The sequence below is a fragment of the Sturnira hondurensis genome, unplaced genomic scaffold (assembly GCF_014824575.4).
Source record: "Sturnira hondurensis isolate 20B ecotype Veracruz unplaced genomic scaffold, ASM1482457v3 Scaffold0000256, whole genome shotgun sequence".
Classification (NCBI taxonomy): domain Eukaryota; kingdom Metazoa; phylum Chordata; class Mammalia; order Chiroptera; family Phyllostomidae; genus Sturnira; species Sturnira hondurensis.
Genome location: NW_028072887.1, coordinates 4,049,985 through 4,065,776, shown reverse-complemented (window position 1 = coordinate 4,065,776; position 15,792 = coordinate 4,049,985). Strand labels below are relative to the sequence as shown.

Here is a 15,792-nt window from a genome sequence, read left to right as displayed (position 1 = left end):
CTTCACAGGGAATATAGCTCAACAAGAAGGAAAGGCATGCATTAATTAAGCATCTATTCTATACCAAGACTGTGACAGCCACTTTACTTATATGACCCCAAATTAATAAATCATCAAAACTATTTCGTCAGTTACTATTCTAACTTTATACTTTTGAAAACTAAGGATAGAAGATGTTTTATTGCCTGTCCAAAGCCTCATTACTGATAAAATGGATCTGTCTGAAATTCAGCTGAGGTCTTTCTGAGTCATTATCTCCTCCCAAGCAAGGATTCAATCAGCTCTTGTGCACGAGATGCCCTCGCCCCACTTCAGGCAGTCGATCTGCCAGGATCCATGGGTCATCTCCCCAAACCGAAGGCATGCAGATTAGGAACTTCAGTCCCTAGACAGCAAGAAGGAGTTGAATAATGACTTTCTGACCTTCGGAAAGTTCAGTTCACCTTCACGAGGCTAACACTTGTGGGCCTTAATTTTCCTATGAACCTTAGGATTTAGTGTATTTATTTTCACTAGTAAATAAATTTACCAGTGTAGTGTCTGTTTTCCTGGAGGTAATTAGAAAAGAGTGAATGGAGAACTGAGGGAAAAAGGAGAAGAACAATAAGTGTGAGAAGGGTCAATGTTTTTTAACTGAAGCCATGAACAAATTAAAGAAGGCCTAGGTGGGCATATCCAGGTCTGAGCACTGTAGTTTTCATGTGCTAGTGACCCAAAAGTGTTCACGTAAACTTCGATGAAGCTATCCATGGCCAATGCTGTGTCTCTACACTAACTCCTTGGGACAGACTTGAAGTAAGACCAAAGGTGGCAGAAGTTCCTCTTGTCTTAAACATTTCATTTGCCCTTGTCTCTGCTGGCCTTGGACACTTTGACAACTCTGAGTCAAAGAAGTTGAGCAGACAAAATCTTTCATTCCAACCCTAGAAATCAAACCACCATCCCTGTAGGGGTAGCATTTCATAGCGGTATTACTGATTTACCCTCTGTTGTGAAAACACAAAAGAAGAAGGCATGTTGATAGGGTGAGCATGAAAACTCAATTCTTAAAATGAGATGCTGGCATGGCCCCAACACACCAGACACAAAATAAAAGGAAAAAGAAAAATACTTTCTCTCACTATATGTATTATCCGTGATAAAGCAAAATGATTTTATGTATTTCTCATTAAAGGTGGACTTATCTAGTCAATGAGGATAGAAAATGAAAATTCTCCCCATTGGTATTATATAAGATTTAAAACATGTATTTCCTTACTTTAGTGTATCTACTTTGACTTGTTTGAGAGCATAAAAGACTGTCTTTGTAAAGATAGTCATGGCTTCTCAGTTTCAAAATGCCTTTTCCTATGGAGACCTTTAGGACTTTTGGAACTGCGATTGGGTGGCAGCATGGAATTCTTGATGTCCTACCACAAAAGAAATTATCTACTGTGACACTATATCAGAGGGTCTCCATCAATTCCTCTTCTCCAAGATCAACTACTGTGGGAAATATGGCATTTTGAAAATATGTCTGAGGGAGACAAGAATGCATGTCTACACATTAAAAGTAATTTTTAAAAATGCATTGCACCTATAAGTAGCATTCACCCATCAGCAATTTTTTCAAGTTATTTCTCTTTCATGTATCTCTCATTATAACTCTTTGGCAATGCATTAAAGATAAAGCAATGAGTGATGAAACCTGATTCAATTCCAATTCCTCTGAAAGGTGTTGTAGCCTCATTTGACAGGTACCAACCTGCAGAGTACCATTCTTATCCACCTGCCACCGACCCGATAGAAGGTGTGAAGTGTGTGTGCATGTCTGACTTTCTAATGTCCTTAGAATGGCTGACAGACACAATCTTTGCTCCTTATTGAATGGTGTCTGCCTAAGAATAACAGCCATCTGAAGATAATATGTGTAGTAACTAATTTCTCCTATTAGGTAATAAAATATTTAATGCTTTCTTATCCTTTCCTATTATTTTTTAAATGTGAACAAAAGGAACATACTAAAGTTGTAACACAGTATCTGAGAAAAAGATTAAATGAGGGAAAAAAGTCATTATCTCCAGCTTTCCACGTTTATTTTCTTGCTCTTGTTTGCTTGTTTTTTCCTCTGATCCTACACCCCAGAGACAGAGACCCAGATGTGGATATGGGTATGGATATACATATACATATAGACATATACATAGACATAGATATAGATGTGACACAGATATCAAATCTAGGAAAGTATGAATATCCTAGATTTCTGCTAGTAGATCCACTGCATTTCTTTAGGGTAGAGAATTCAAATGGGAAGCTAAACAATTCAGATTTTGTCCAGAGTTCTGAGATGTTTAATGCATCAGCCTGTGCACTCCAGCCTCTGAGGAATTCTAAAGCATATTTCGTTTGTGCCAGTCAGTGACTCTGGCAGAATCCATGGTAGCACCATGAGATTGAGAGGATCTCAGACTTTACGCTCACAAGTCAGTAGAAATAACAAGAAGATTACTTACTGTCATCAAAACATGCTTAGACTCCTGGTAGGCACAGAATCATTTCCCTAGAGGAAAAACTCCGTTCTTTATTCTCCCCAAAAGGGATTACAGGCAGGTGGTCCTGGCAGGTTTTAGCAAGACATTAAAAATCAAAACTCTCTCTGCTTTAGGGGAGAATTTATAAAATAACAAACTCCCAGACCTGAATAATAATCACTGTACTTATGCTCACTCCTATCTGCAATTACTTAGTGCCTAAAGCAGGTCATTTAACCTCAGTATGGACCTTTTAAAACAGAGTCTAATTCTTATTGATCCCAGCCTGCCCTAAATTCTGCAGGAGGCCTGGGTGACACTTGGGTGAGAAGTTCTACTGTTTCTACCCCTTCTTTTGGAAAATGTGTGGATTGGAGCACAAAATGCACATCCCAGGTAGTTGGTGCTCTCAGACTACTCTTGGCAAACCCTCCCTTTCTCACGCATTGCAATCTACTTTCCCTCTCCCTCCAAAGGCAACGCACTAGTGCAAAGAGGCATCCCAGACCCCACGCCTGATCTCCTACATCAGCTCGATGACTGGCTGTCAAGGCTAATTGTTCCCACTGGCCAATGTTGTGCATATGGGCAGTGGGCTTCTCTGCTACCCTCAGGTATAATTCTGTGTTTCGTTTCAAAGTTTTTGAGGCTTATAGAAAAAATCACTAAGAAAGCCTAGTGTTTGACGAAGGCTCCACTGAGGAGACAGAATTTCATGTCCTTATTGCTGGTGTGGATGTTATTAAGTCACTATTGTACAAATTGCTTTATTTCTTTATACTTTTGTTTCGGCATTTTATGAAGTGTTGCATTCTTGCTGAGCCGATATGCTGATGCAAATGTGGGCAGTAGATTAGTGTCCTGGAGTTTTCAAAACAAAGTACCACAAACTGGAGGCTAGAAACCCCAAATCAAGGTGTCAGTAGGGCCACAGTTCCTCTGCACATTCTAGGGAGGGACTGCTTCTGTGCCTCTCCTAGCTCTTGGTAGTTCTCAGCAATCACTGCACTCCCCAGCTTGCAGAGGCATCACTGCTATGCCTTCCTCTGCCTTTGCATGGCCTTCCCTGTGTCTTCTTGTCTCTGTATCTCCATGTGGCACACTCTTCTGTGAGTTTCTCTGTGTCCAAAGGACATCAGTCATTGGATTAGAGACTATCCTAATTACATATGACATAATTTTGGCTTGATTACATCTGCGAAACCCTATTTCCAAATAAGGTCACATGCACATGTACTGGGGGTTGGCATCGAACATGTCTTTTGGGGGGGACACAATTCAACCCACAGCACGTGATGTCTAATAAATAATGCAGCAGGCCATATTTACAAGAGTTGGCTTCTACAACAGGGGAATGGGGGCCAATGAGGAAACAGGTTGGTCAGAATGTTGTGTGTTTCCCAGCTGAGTTCCATGAAGCAGTCCTGAATTATGTGGAAAAGGAAGACTAAGATAAAAGTTAAAAGAGCAGTTTTTCACAAAAGATTTTGTGAAGTTTTGGGCTCCAGTGACAAAAACTACACACAGGGTTAGGAAAAAAACAAAAATGATTGCCTGAATTTCTGTAGAGACTCCATGACCCAGAACAAAGGGGACAAGGCATTCAACAAATGTCTCTTAAGTCTGACCAAAGAATTGCTTTTACATTCTTGTAGTATCAGCACCTCATATGTCCTCGAGGGAATTGCTTGTCTCCCACTCTCAGTCAGTAAGGCTTGAATGGAGCTATCCATTTGGTGGAAGGGGCCACTCCAGCCTCACTGCCCGCCCCCCAGCCTCCCATCAGAGCAATTGGGTCATGGGTTAGCACATGACACATACTAGCCAATGAGATTCAGTGCAAGGACTCTTCCTGGAACTATTAGAAAAGACCCCTTTTTTTAAAACTTTATTTACTATTTAAAAAGGAAATCATTTTTTTGGACATAATTTTAAGATCTACTTTCAGCAACTTTCAAGTATAAAATATAGGGCTGTTAACTGTAGTCACATGGTATACATTGGATTCTCAGAATGTATCCATCTTATAACTGGATGTCTGCATCCTCTGATCAACAACTCTCCCCATTTCCCCCACCCCACCCCCCAGCTTCTGGCAGCCACTATTCCGCTTTTGGTTTCCATGAATTCAGTTTTTTTTTAAAGACTCCACATATAAGTGAGATCAAACAGTATTTGTCTTTCTCTGACATTTCACTTTGCATAATGATCTCAAGGTTCATCCATGTTATCACAGTGACAGGATTTTCTTTTTATGGCTAACACTCATTTGTGGGTGTATGTGTATGTATATATTTATGTGGTATATATAGATATGTATCACAATTTATTTAACCATTTATCTTTTGAAAGACACTTAGGTTGTTCTACATCCTGAGTGCTGTGAAGAATGCTACAATGAATATGAGGGAGGTACAGAGAGAGAGAGTGGAGCTTAGAAAAGTTCTTACCATAAACACACACACACACACACAAACACACACACAAAAGGTTATGAGGTGAGGTGATGGGTGTGTTAACTAACCTTATTGGAGTAATCATTTGGCAATATATATGCATATCAAGTCATTATGCTATATACCTTAAAATTATATAATGTTATATGTCAATTATATTTAATAATTTACCATTAAAAATAGTAACATGCCATCGTTTATAAGATACTATGCTGATTTTATTACAATGTTTTGAGGAAAAAATACCTCCATATAAAATGAACTTATCCATTTTTATGGCACAATTAGATCTAGAAACCTATACATACGAAAAAATGTGTCAAATGAAAAACTTAAGCTCCAATTTGCGATTTAGACCAGCTGATGTTATCTTATGTCTGTAAGTTTAAATGAAATTGAGAGACTTTTACAGTCTCCTCTACTGAAATCATAAATGGAGTTCTATGTTACTTAAACATAATTATTAGGATAATATAGTGTTGTCTAATTTTTTTAATCCTCATCCAAGGATATATTTATTGAGAGAGAGACATTGATGTGAGAAACACATCAATGTGTTTCTCAGTTGGTTGCCTCCTGTGTGAACCCTGACAAAGGATTGAACCCGCAATCTATGTGTCCTGTCCTCTGACCAAACCCAGATATTCTGTTGTATGGGACAACACTCCAATCAAATTAGCCCAAAAGTGCTATGTGTAATTTTAGATCAAATGTCAATTGGATAAAATAATGTTTGAAAGTTATATTGCCTTCAAAAAAACAGGAAACAGTTAACTTATCACTAAGGTGATTTAGAACAATATCTAATACTAGATTCTTGTGCACATGTGGACCATAAGACCATGGACTGTGGGTCTTAGAATTAATGAGAAATTACTGGTATCCATGAGCTGGCAAGGCTTAGGGGATGTTATGGTTAACCACCCCTGGTTCCATTGAGACACAAATTTCTATTGTTTGATAACAAAATCTAAGTTAGACGCTTCTTCTTGCTTTCAACTCAATACATACCCTCCTCCCCTGCCTTAGAACAAGAGTTGGAACACAGGGAAAAGCCCAGGGACATAATGTGTGAACATGAGCATGCATATAATGTGCATTTGTGCACTGCGGGGACTGCCGAAGTACGGGCTTTCGAATGGACCCAAATTTCAGCTGAAAGCACCAGCTCTGGAACATCGAACACTTCCTCATGTTTTCCTTCTTTGCATGTGATCACTAGAATTAGTACTTCAGAAATGCAACTAAGCTTCTGAAAGTTGGTTCTTAATGTCCTTGGTTCTTAATAAAGGGACTACAGTGGTACATCGGTACTTGTTAATTTGTTCCAAAACATGACAAGTGCCCAAAGTGACAAGTGCATAGCAATGAAGAAGTTTCTTTTGCAGGGTGGAATCGTGATCCATACTACTTCCAGCAAGTGCAACAAGTCCTGAGCAAGGGCCAAGGGCTGGAACATTTTTTTCTCATCAAAATGCCACGAGTACAGGGTTTGGTAAATTCTGAAGCTGATGAGTACTGAGGTATGACTGTATTTCTTCTTAGCACTGCCATTTAATGGGACATAATATTAATGCAAACTGAAGAGCCAATTAAAGAAAAGTCAAGATGTCATCAGAAATGAACTGCTGAAGATGAGAACATGTACTTTTAACAGCAAATAAAAGAAAACAAGATTACAGAGCCCTACAAAGTTAAATACATAAAGTTTTAAGATTTCACTTTAAGGCTGAGGACATCTGAAAGTAAACAACATACATAAATGCCCCTCATGAAAATATAAAGCATAAGATCAAATTCAGCATGTGGAAATCTGAAAACAGATATGTAAAACATTTGTTTCCTGATGTGTTTACAGAAATCATGTCTAATTTCCTTGGCATGCCATTCCATACATAAAATATTGTTACACCAGTTTTTGAGTAATAGTCACTTCACTAACTATGACCCTACTTGGAAGGTCAACCAAGGTCAGAGTCTGTGTTCATGGAAATGTCCCCAATGGCCTCTAAAGTAACTGAACACTGTTAGGCTCAAGCTGGTAATCTAAATTTTACAAACACTGTCTTAAACCGGTTTAATCGGCTACTTAGCTACTAGGATAAATGTGTGTGTGTGTGTGTGTGTGTGTGTGTGTATACAATGGAAATGAATGAAGCACACACAAACAGACCACTCACCTTTTCTCCCCTGGGGATCGTGGCAGTTTTCCTGGATGCATGGACCCCAGGCTGACCAGGAAGACACAATACAGTCTGTAGAGCAGGGAATATTGCAGAGCTGAGAAGCTGCAGGGGCAGGTCCCAAACATAATGTCTTTTCCACAGGTCTAAAGACTAAAGGACAGAAGAGGGGAAAAAATAATGGACCACATCACATTCTCTGGTTATCCCGAGAACTCTCCCCATCTTTGTGAAAGGGTATACATGATCAAAATATGAAGCACTCTCTAATGCTCACTGCTGAACTGCACATTAGCAGCAATGGGGTGAGAAAAGGCAAAAAAGGCAGTAAAAAAGAACATGCACTTAAGTTTCCTGCTTCACAGAGTATTCCCTGGGAATCAAGAGAGGGCTAAAAATATAGATACAAATTATCTAGAGTTACAACTAAAAAAATTATTGGCTTTGTGACATTTCAAGATGAGTCCTTTTCGACTATATAAATGACTGGATCACTTGAAAAAATCAAAACTGAACCCCTGATGTGGGGTGTTTAGCATAACCAATCTACTGCTGTTACTCCCCTGAGTGGTGCAACGTGCAAAGACACAGAAGAAAGTGGTTCTTAAAATAAGAAGAATAATCAGGATTTATGATTGCAGAATTAGCCCCTGAAAGTCAGTTTTACTAGTAAGGCTACCCAGAGACACAAGGAGTATCTAAGAAGCCCCAGGAACTGCTAATCTAGGAGCCTCTGAACTCTCCCTGGTGTACCCCTGCTCCCAGAGAACCCCCAGAACTGGGTCACTTCAGGATGCAGAAACCACCTGTGCATCAGTGGCATTCATCAAGTGCTCTCTGTGTGCAGACCCATCTGGGCACCAAAAACACACAGAGGTAGAAAAAGATGAGACGCTGATCCTTGCAGAGTTTAAAACATAAAAGTAACTAGGATAGTGATACCTTAAAAATAACACAACAAAAAAGAACAAATGCATACCTACTTACACTTGCATAGAATGATCTCACATTAAGAAGGTTTGGGAGCAATTCAGAGTTTAATAAGTGCAAATAGTTTAAGTTCAGAAGGTTTCATCTTACAAACTGGCTTATACTATTGTCTAAATATGCTTTATGCCATTTCCATCCAGTTAAACAGATTAGAATCGCTTCAAAGGCAGAGACTGGTATGAAAGGACTGGGTGGTGAATCATGTCATCCATTTTGCTCCCTCACACTTTTTGTGAGATGTGAATTAAATCAGGTAAAGTTGGCACTGAATCACTGCTCTCACCAGCAGAACTCTGAACACAATCCAAAACAATAGTAAAATATTTTTTTTTAAAAAAATACTGCCATAAAAAGGGAAATAAGGGGTTTCCAATGAACAATGGAGCAGCCTGAGGTGATTATGGAGGGTGAATGGGAAAAATAAAAGGTTGCAAAGAAGAATGTTTTATTTGAAATGAATTTTTTTACAGTTTAACAGAAGAATTTGACCTGACCTAAATAAGAGGCAGAGACAAAGCAAGATTGCAAATGTAAATATCAAAGGTCACAAGCCCTGGAGGAGACAGGTAAAGGTAAATAGAACAGGTATTGGATGCATGCGAAAGGGAGACTGAAGAGAGCTGATGGTCAAGCAGGGATGGTGCTAGTGATGATAACAGTAGAGAGGGAGGGTGGAGTGACCAGGACTGGGGATGAACACGTAACACTGATGGATTGTGGGTAAAGAAGAACCTGTAAGATGGAGGGAGGCGCTTGTGATTTCTTTCCCAGGAGTGAGCAAGAAAAGACACACAAGACAGCCATCCACTAAGTAAATTATACTTTCACTCCAAAACCACTGAGCAGCCGCTCTCAGTCAGACTCTTTTGAATGGTGCCTGCTTTCAAGGAGCTCTAAGTCAAGAAGAATAAGTCAAGTATCTTACTTAACAAAATTGATGGAAGGAGCTGCTTCAGAGCATGCTGCATAGCCACGGGTCTTAAGGCACAAGTATGTTTGTATCCAGACCCATGCTAATTAAAATGTGTTCTCACAAACTCAAACTCTAGTTCTAAAAACCAAACCTCAATAATGATGGAAAAGAACTAGGACACGTAAACTGATTAATCTCCTCGTTTAATAAACATTTATAGTTCATGCCAGGCACCAGTTATAAATATCAATTTATTTAACCTACATAACTTCCCTCTGAAATATATATATATATATATAATTATTATTATTATTATTTCCAGTTTAAAAATGAGGAAACTGTGACACAAATATTTCCTTTCTTTTCCACAATTCCAGTTACTGAGCAGAGGGGCTGGGATTTAGATCCAGGGGTCTGTCTCTTAACCACGGCACTAAGTGGTGTCTTCACTAATCAATCAACCTACATTGAAAAGTGCCTCCCATCTGTTAACATTGTGTTAGCTGCTGAATCCAGAATAGTGAGTAAAACAGACAAGGCCCCTGCCTCATGGGGCCCATATGCCAGTGTGAGTTGACACTAATCATACATGAGTCCATGTGGTCCAACACCAAGACTGGTGAGCTGTTACTGCTGCTTCCCGGCCCCCTGCCATGGCTCTCTCCCTGTAGCACTAGCCAGACAGAGCTCAAGCCTCTGAGGATCAGTGCTGAGAAGACACCCCAAACATCTCAGCAACAACACCCAGAAGACACTTGCTGCTATAACTCTGTACCAGAGTTCCAACCAGTCAATGATTGTCTATGTCAGTTAGGCTCCTGGTTGGCAGTGCAATTGAAGAGACTGGGAAACGTGTCCTAAAGCTGTTTGTTCGGATATGGCTCATTTGTTGTGGACCACTCTGCCAAGTTTCAGAAATTGTAGCCCTAACCCCTCCATGGCTAAGGCTGTGGGTGACCTCTGGAATTCGAGCCATAAGAGACAAAGCTTGTCTCTAGTAGCAAACGCTGCCTCAGTTTCCTCTCTCTGCCCCCAAAGCTTGGTCAGAAGTCAATGACGGGTAAGTCTCCTCACAGTGAGGAGCAACCTAAGCCAGACTCCACCACCTGGGAGGCCTTCATGGAAGGACTGGAGGCAAGGAGCCGCAACAAAGAGTGAGCAATAGATCCATGCCTGCAGGCTGTGTGACACAGTCCAAGTCCCCATGTCCTCTGGGGGAAGCACTTCCTGGCTCTAATCCCCTTAAGTTTGAATACCTGATGGGGACAGGTGCAGATCCTTGCCTTGCTAGAGCATGTCCCAGGGAAAAATCTGGCATCACAAATAATTCCTGAAAAACTCGTGAAATCTGCTCTGCTAAGAGTGCTTTCATTCACATAAGGGTCTGAGCAGGAAATGAGTATGTCTCCCAAAATTTCTGCGAAACTCCCTTCCTGACAGACACTGACTCAGACTAAGCCCTCAGATTTCTTTGAAATGTTATCTACTGTTTGATCCTTGCCACTCTGTATTCCTGTGTATTACAACCCAATAAAAGCCCTTGGAGGAAGGGGCTCAATGCCTTTTGCCCCGGAGAAACTGGCCACTGCTTAACGCCTTTTTTTCCTCAGAGAAACTGGTCGCTCCTGGCCTTTGTTTCCCCTGAGAAACTGGCCACCTCTCCTCCTCAAGCAGATCACATCTTGTCTTGTTTACTTTCATCTGTGGCAGACGGGGGGAGACGTACAGGAAAAGTTGCCCCCACACTCATTTTTGTAGGGCTGTTGAGGGTTATTGGGAAATGTGGGTTATGTCCCCTGCAGTCCCCTTTGATAAACACTTAACTGTCAATCAGTTGACTACTGGACGTTAGGGCTAATGTTACCACTAAGATTTGAAAGTAGGAGAGAGGGACATAGCGTGCTGGAGAACAGGGAGGGACTTCCCTGGGGACTACTAAGTGACATAATGGAAACCCAGGGGTGGGACTGAGGCCATTTGTCAGAGCTCTTATGCCTCTCCAGCACCTGCTGCTCTGACAGGCAGTAGATCTTTACCCATATCAATAAATTATTCCAGTCCCAGGCCACATGTCTAAGTTGCTTCATTTAGGCATTGAATCAATGCACTTGGGTCAACCTATCTCCTTCTCAGATCCCCTGGGCTACATTGGTTCTACAGATAAATCATGAGTAAGTCACAAAGCACTTACCAGCTTCAGACCACTTAGGTAGTCATCTCCCCAAGAAGAGTGAACACAGGATATTACTACGACTATTGACTATTAGAACTAGAAGGGAGCTTTTGAGCTAATTAATTTAGTTCAATTCAACAGTTTTACTGAAAATCCAAGCTCCAAAGACATTAGGTGCTTTTCCCAAATTCACTCAGTAAATCCAGAGCAGAGGAAGCCCCAAGTCTTGTCCCAGGTGGTTGATTTGTCTCCACCTGGTCCTCTTAATTTTCTTTTCATGGAATGGAGGCCTCAGAGGAGACATAGGAGGTCTTTTATACCAAGGAGATTTTGTTTTTGAATCTCAGTGACTGCAACTAGAGGCAGCCAGTGCCAAGACAGATCTAACACATCCACCTAGGAAGGCTGTGGGCTCCTTTAAACAAAACCCGAATCCTTCTTTCTCCTCCTTCACTAATATTTCAAAACTCCTCCAAGACACTTTCCAAACTCTTCCCAGACCTCCCTTACTCACTAAACAAGAGGTGGTAAGACCAAAATTTGCTTCACTTCAAATGACAATTTTCTACTTTTATTGGGAGCTATTCATGCTGTAAGAAGATTATTTGGGGGTGGCTGGGGTGGGGACATGACTTGGGCCACCGGTAAATGGGTGGTCTGTGTATCTTACTTTTTCTGGAGGCTCATTTATTCCTGACCAGACTCCAGCCATGAGGTCTATAGGGGGGGAAATGCTGCTTTTCTACTCACCTGCACTCCTTTCTCTGAATCTATGGACTGAAATGACTTTACTTTTATTTACTAACTCTGTCTTCTCTAATGCAAGGAAGTTTTGCTCTAATCAGTGACCTATTCAGTGAAGGGCTGTGCTTGTCCCTTGTCCCACTTTTTCAGGTTGCCTTTTAGATGTTGCCTTGAGGCTTCTCATGTTAACCAACTGCCTGACTAGATGAGCAATTACCCAGGATCTTACAGGCTACTTAGCCTTTGGATGCAGCAATGTTAGGCCCTCTGGAGACTTCTCAGAGCCATGAAGTGTTAAAAAGCCAAAATGACATATAACTAGGATACACTGACATCATTACATAGTAGTAGCTTTCTAAATGCTAGAGAATATATTACAGCATTATAAGCGATTGTACATATGCAACAGTCATTAATATTTTGTGTATTTCAGCACTCAACCTGTAATTTTTTATTTGCAATAAGAAATTATCACATTGACCTACCTTACAAGAAATGCGAACGTCTGCTACTAACAATTGAAAGTTGCTCTAAATAATGAATTACTCCACACACAGAATGGTAATCAATAAGAGGGAAAATATGTTGGGTAGATTATATGCCAAATGTTTGAAAAATTATTCTTAATTCTAGAAATGTACAAAGTTCATGATTTGCTTTAATCACTAGGTAATTTCAGATGAGCATGCTAATTCAATCAAAATGAATTGTAATTAAGAAGAAAAATGCCTGTTGTGATTACTACCATGTGACTGCCACTGCAAAGAAAAAATGAGTCCCTTCACTTTTTATTTTTGAAACTAAATCAACTTCTAATTCAAAGTAATGTGAATTAATACAGAAATAAGTCAGCAAAGATTCAATAAGAGTATATTAATCCCCACCCTTACTAATGCCATTTTGTAAGATTTAAACTTCAAAGCTCTTTAACTCTTCAAAAGAAATTAAACTGAAACTGCATAAAAATATTTAATTAATTATAATTAGTAACCTGGCATTCACTGCTCTCCAGTTTATTTTAAAAATGAGTTATATTTGCTTAAAGTGAAAAGGGTTATCATAGAAGTCATTGGCATTTTCTTATTTTTAATATATCTGTTATTGAATGAAAAGTCTTTCATCTTTCAAAATTCAGAAAGTATTTGAGATAAGTACTCCATAATGGAGTTCACCTTCTCCTCGAGAATGGAAAAGTATCTTGAATATGGCCAAGGAATTAGTTCCAAGACAGTATTTTCAAGGAGATATTTTCCTAGCATTTTCAAGGAGATGAAAAGAAAACCAAGCTGTTTCTATTTCCTGAGAACTCATAAAACCTGGATTATCTGCTAGCTTTCTGTTGGGGTAGGAAGTACACCTACAAACAACACATTCCATTTTCAGCTGATTTTACATAACAGATCTGATTTCCAGAGTGACCTCAACCTGCACAAAGAAGTCAGACAAAGAAGTTGTGGTTATTTCAATTTTCCAAACCACATGCAGGCACTGAAAAACACAAGGGAATACCCCCACTCAAAACTCAGGAGCCCTGCATTCTACGGGCTCTCCAAGAAATAACAAAAATAGAAACAGCCATTGCTAGGATTTAATTCAAAACTAATGGAAGGGACTACTTATGCAAAAAATGCTGCTTTCTAAATGATTTTTGAGAAACAATATTGCCTCTGACATACTCATTTAGTGAGTACACTGACTTGGCAGAAATTCAATCCACCTCACTGCTAAAATAAATAGTCCTCTTCTGCAGACTGAAGGAGTCAAGTGCTTGAAGGGGAAAGATAAATAATATTACAATTTTAAACAGAAAGCTATTTTCCTTCAAGAAGCTTCATGTATTATTTCAATTCCCCTTTGCCACTGGGATTTGGAAAACAATGTATCATTCTTTTAACTTAGTGGATAGAATAGAAACAAATCTGTCTTCCAGCACTTATAGGCAGCTTAAAGAATTAAATCACATCTCATCCAATTATACCTAATAAAGCTTAATTTAGCCATATTGTAACTCTCCTGACAAAGTACTGTGCAAAACAATTTGGCAGGAGGATGGGTGTGTATCTACAGTAAATTAAATATCTAAAAATTATTCTTGCCATTACAAATGATTATGTGAAATTTGGCCACATGTTGAAAAGTTTTCCAAATTTCATTCATTTCACATAGCCAATTAGAAATTGTCTGTCAGCTAGTGATTTTTTCAGTGCTACTGAGTAACACAACAGACAAAAATGAAAAACAATATTCAGACTAAAAATGAAGGCAAAAGATATGAAGTATGTGTACAATTTTAGAAAGTAATTAGAACCAAGTCCATCAGTTACACAATTCATGGAGAAATACAGTACATTTCAGACCTAAACTTATATATTTCTATCATCAGATGTTATCTCCTCTGTTCCAATTTTGGGAATTTTTTTATTATTTGCCAGACTTCTAGCTAGAAGCCAGTACAGGAGTCTGGAAAGGATGGAAAGAACAAGAACTGACCTAAATGGCATCTCTTAGACCTTATAGATTTAAAAATGCCATCAGTGATGAGAGACAATGGAAAGAAGACAAGTGAACAATGGGGAAGTGGGGAAGGGGACAAGCGAGAAGGCAAAGAGGCAAGAGAGATCAAGTTCTCTCCGGAGATTTCAGCAACAGGATATGCAGTGTCAGAGAGATGCAAGAATCAAAAGGGTTTTACTGCAAGAGTCTTCTTCATATCAGCACTCAGCAACCTACAATTCATTTTCCCACACAAACAATGACAGGAGCTTAATAAGAGAATGACTGCAAGTGCCTGTTTCACTGACTCATGTTAGTAATGATAGCTGTTACATACTGACATCTTACTTGGTTCTAGGCACTGTGCTAAGCACTTAAATACAGTTTCTCATTTATTCATTACAATCACTCCCAGGTAAGTACAATTATTGTTCCAATTTTAGAAATTAAATAACTGAGGATAATTTACTTGCCTTAAACAACAAAGTTGGTAAGTGATAAACAGTGCACCAGGGCTCTTAAAAGCCCCTATCATTTAACACCACACTATAATATGATGTTGGATTTGTAATAAATTATAATAGAAAAACCTGATGTAATAGTAATAATTTATCAGAAAAATATGCTCTGGCTGATGTGGCTCAGTGGACTGAGCATCGATCAGTTTGTGAACTGACAGGTCACCAGTTCATTTCCCAACATACGCCTGGGTTGTGGTCCAGGTCCTCAGCTGAGGGCACATGCAAGAGGGAACCAGTCCATGTTCCTCTCCCTCACTTTCTCCCTTCTACCTCTTCTCTCTAAAAATAAATGAAAAAATTTTTGAAAAATCAAAATAAATGAGTGAACATTGAATTCACTTCCAATTTTTTCAAGTGAGATCAAACTGAAAAAAAAATTTAAAAATATCAGCAGTAAAGGCCAAACCACAGTAAAGGCAAGTGCTAAAGGAGAATGAGGAGTGAGATTAGTAATTCTGATGTGATTCTGAAAGGTACTTATGATTTTTACTTAAGGTGTGAGGGAGTAGATGAAATTAGATTATAGCCCTGGCCAGGTTGCTCAGTTGGTTAGAGCATCATCTCATACACCAAAAAGTTGTGGGCTCGTTCTCCAGTTAGGGAACAAAGGCAAACAATGGATGTTTCTCTTACATCAATGTCTGCCTGTCTCTCTCAAATTAATAAACATACCCTTGAGTGAGGATTAAAAAATAAAAGATAGCGAGGGTATAGGGAAAAGGGGACTCTGGTCCACTGTTGGTGGGATTGCAGACTGGTGTTTATGGAAAACAGGAAGGAATTTTCTCAGAAAACTAAAATTGGAC

General features: G+C 39.4%; 1 protein-coding gene across 1 annotated transcript in view; it reads right to left on the bottom strand.

Annotated features, from left to right (window-relative positions):
• THSD7B (thrombospondin type 1 domain containing 7B) overlaps nucleotides 1-15,792 on the bottom strand; it is a 618,064-nt gene that overhangs the window by 513,429 nt on the left and 88,843 nt on the right. Inside the window, exon 5 of the mRNA XM_037030021.1 lies at nucleotides 7,150-7,305. Coding sequence (XP_036885916.1) covers nucleotides 7,150-7,305 — 156 coding nt within the window. The remainder of the gene's footprint in view (nucleotides 1-7,149; nucleotides 7,306-15,792) is intronic.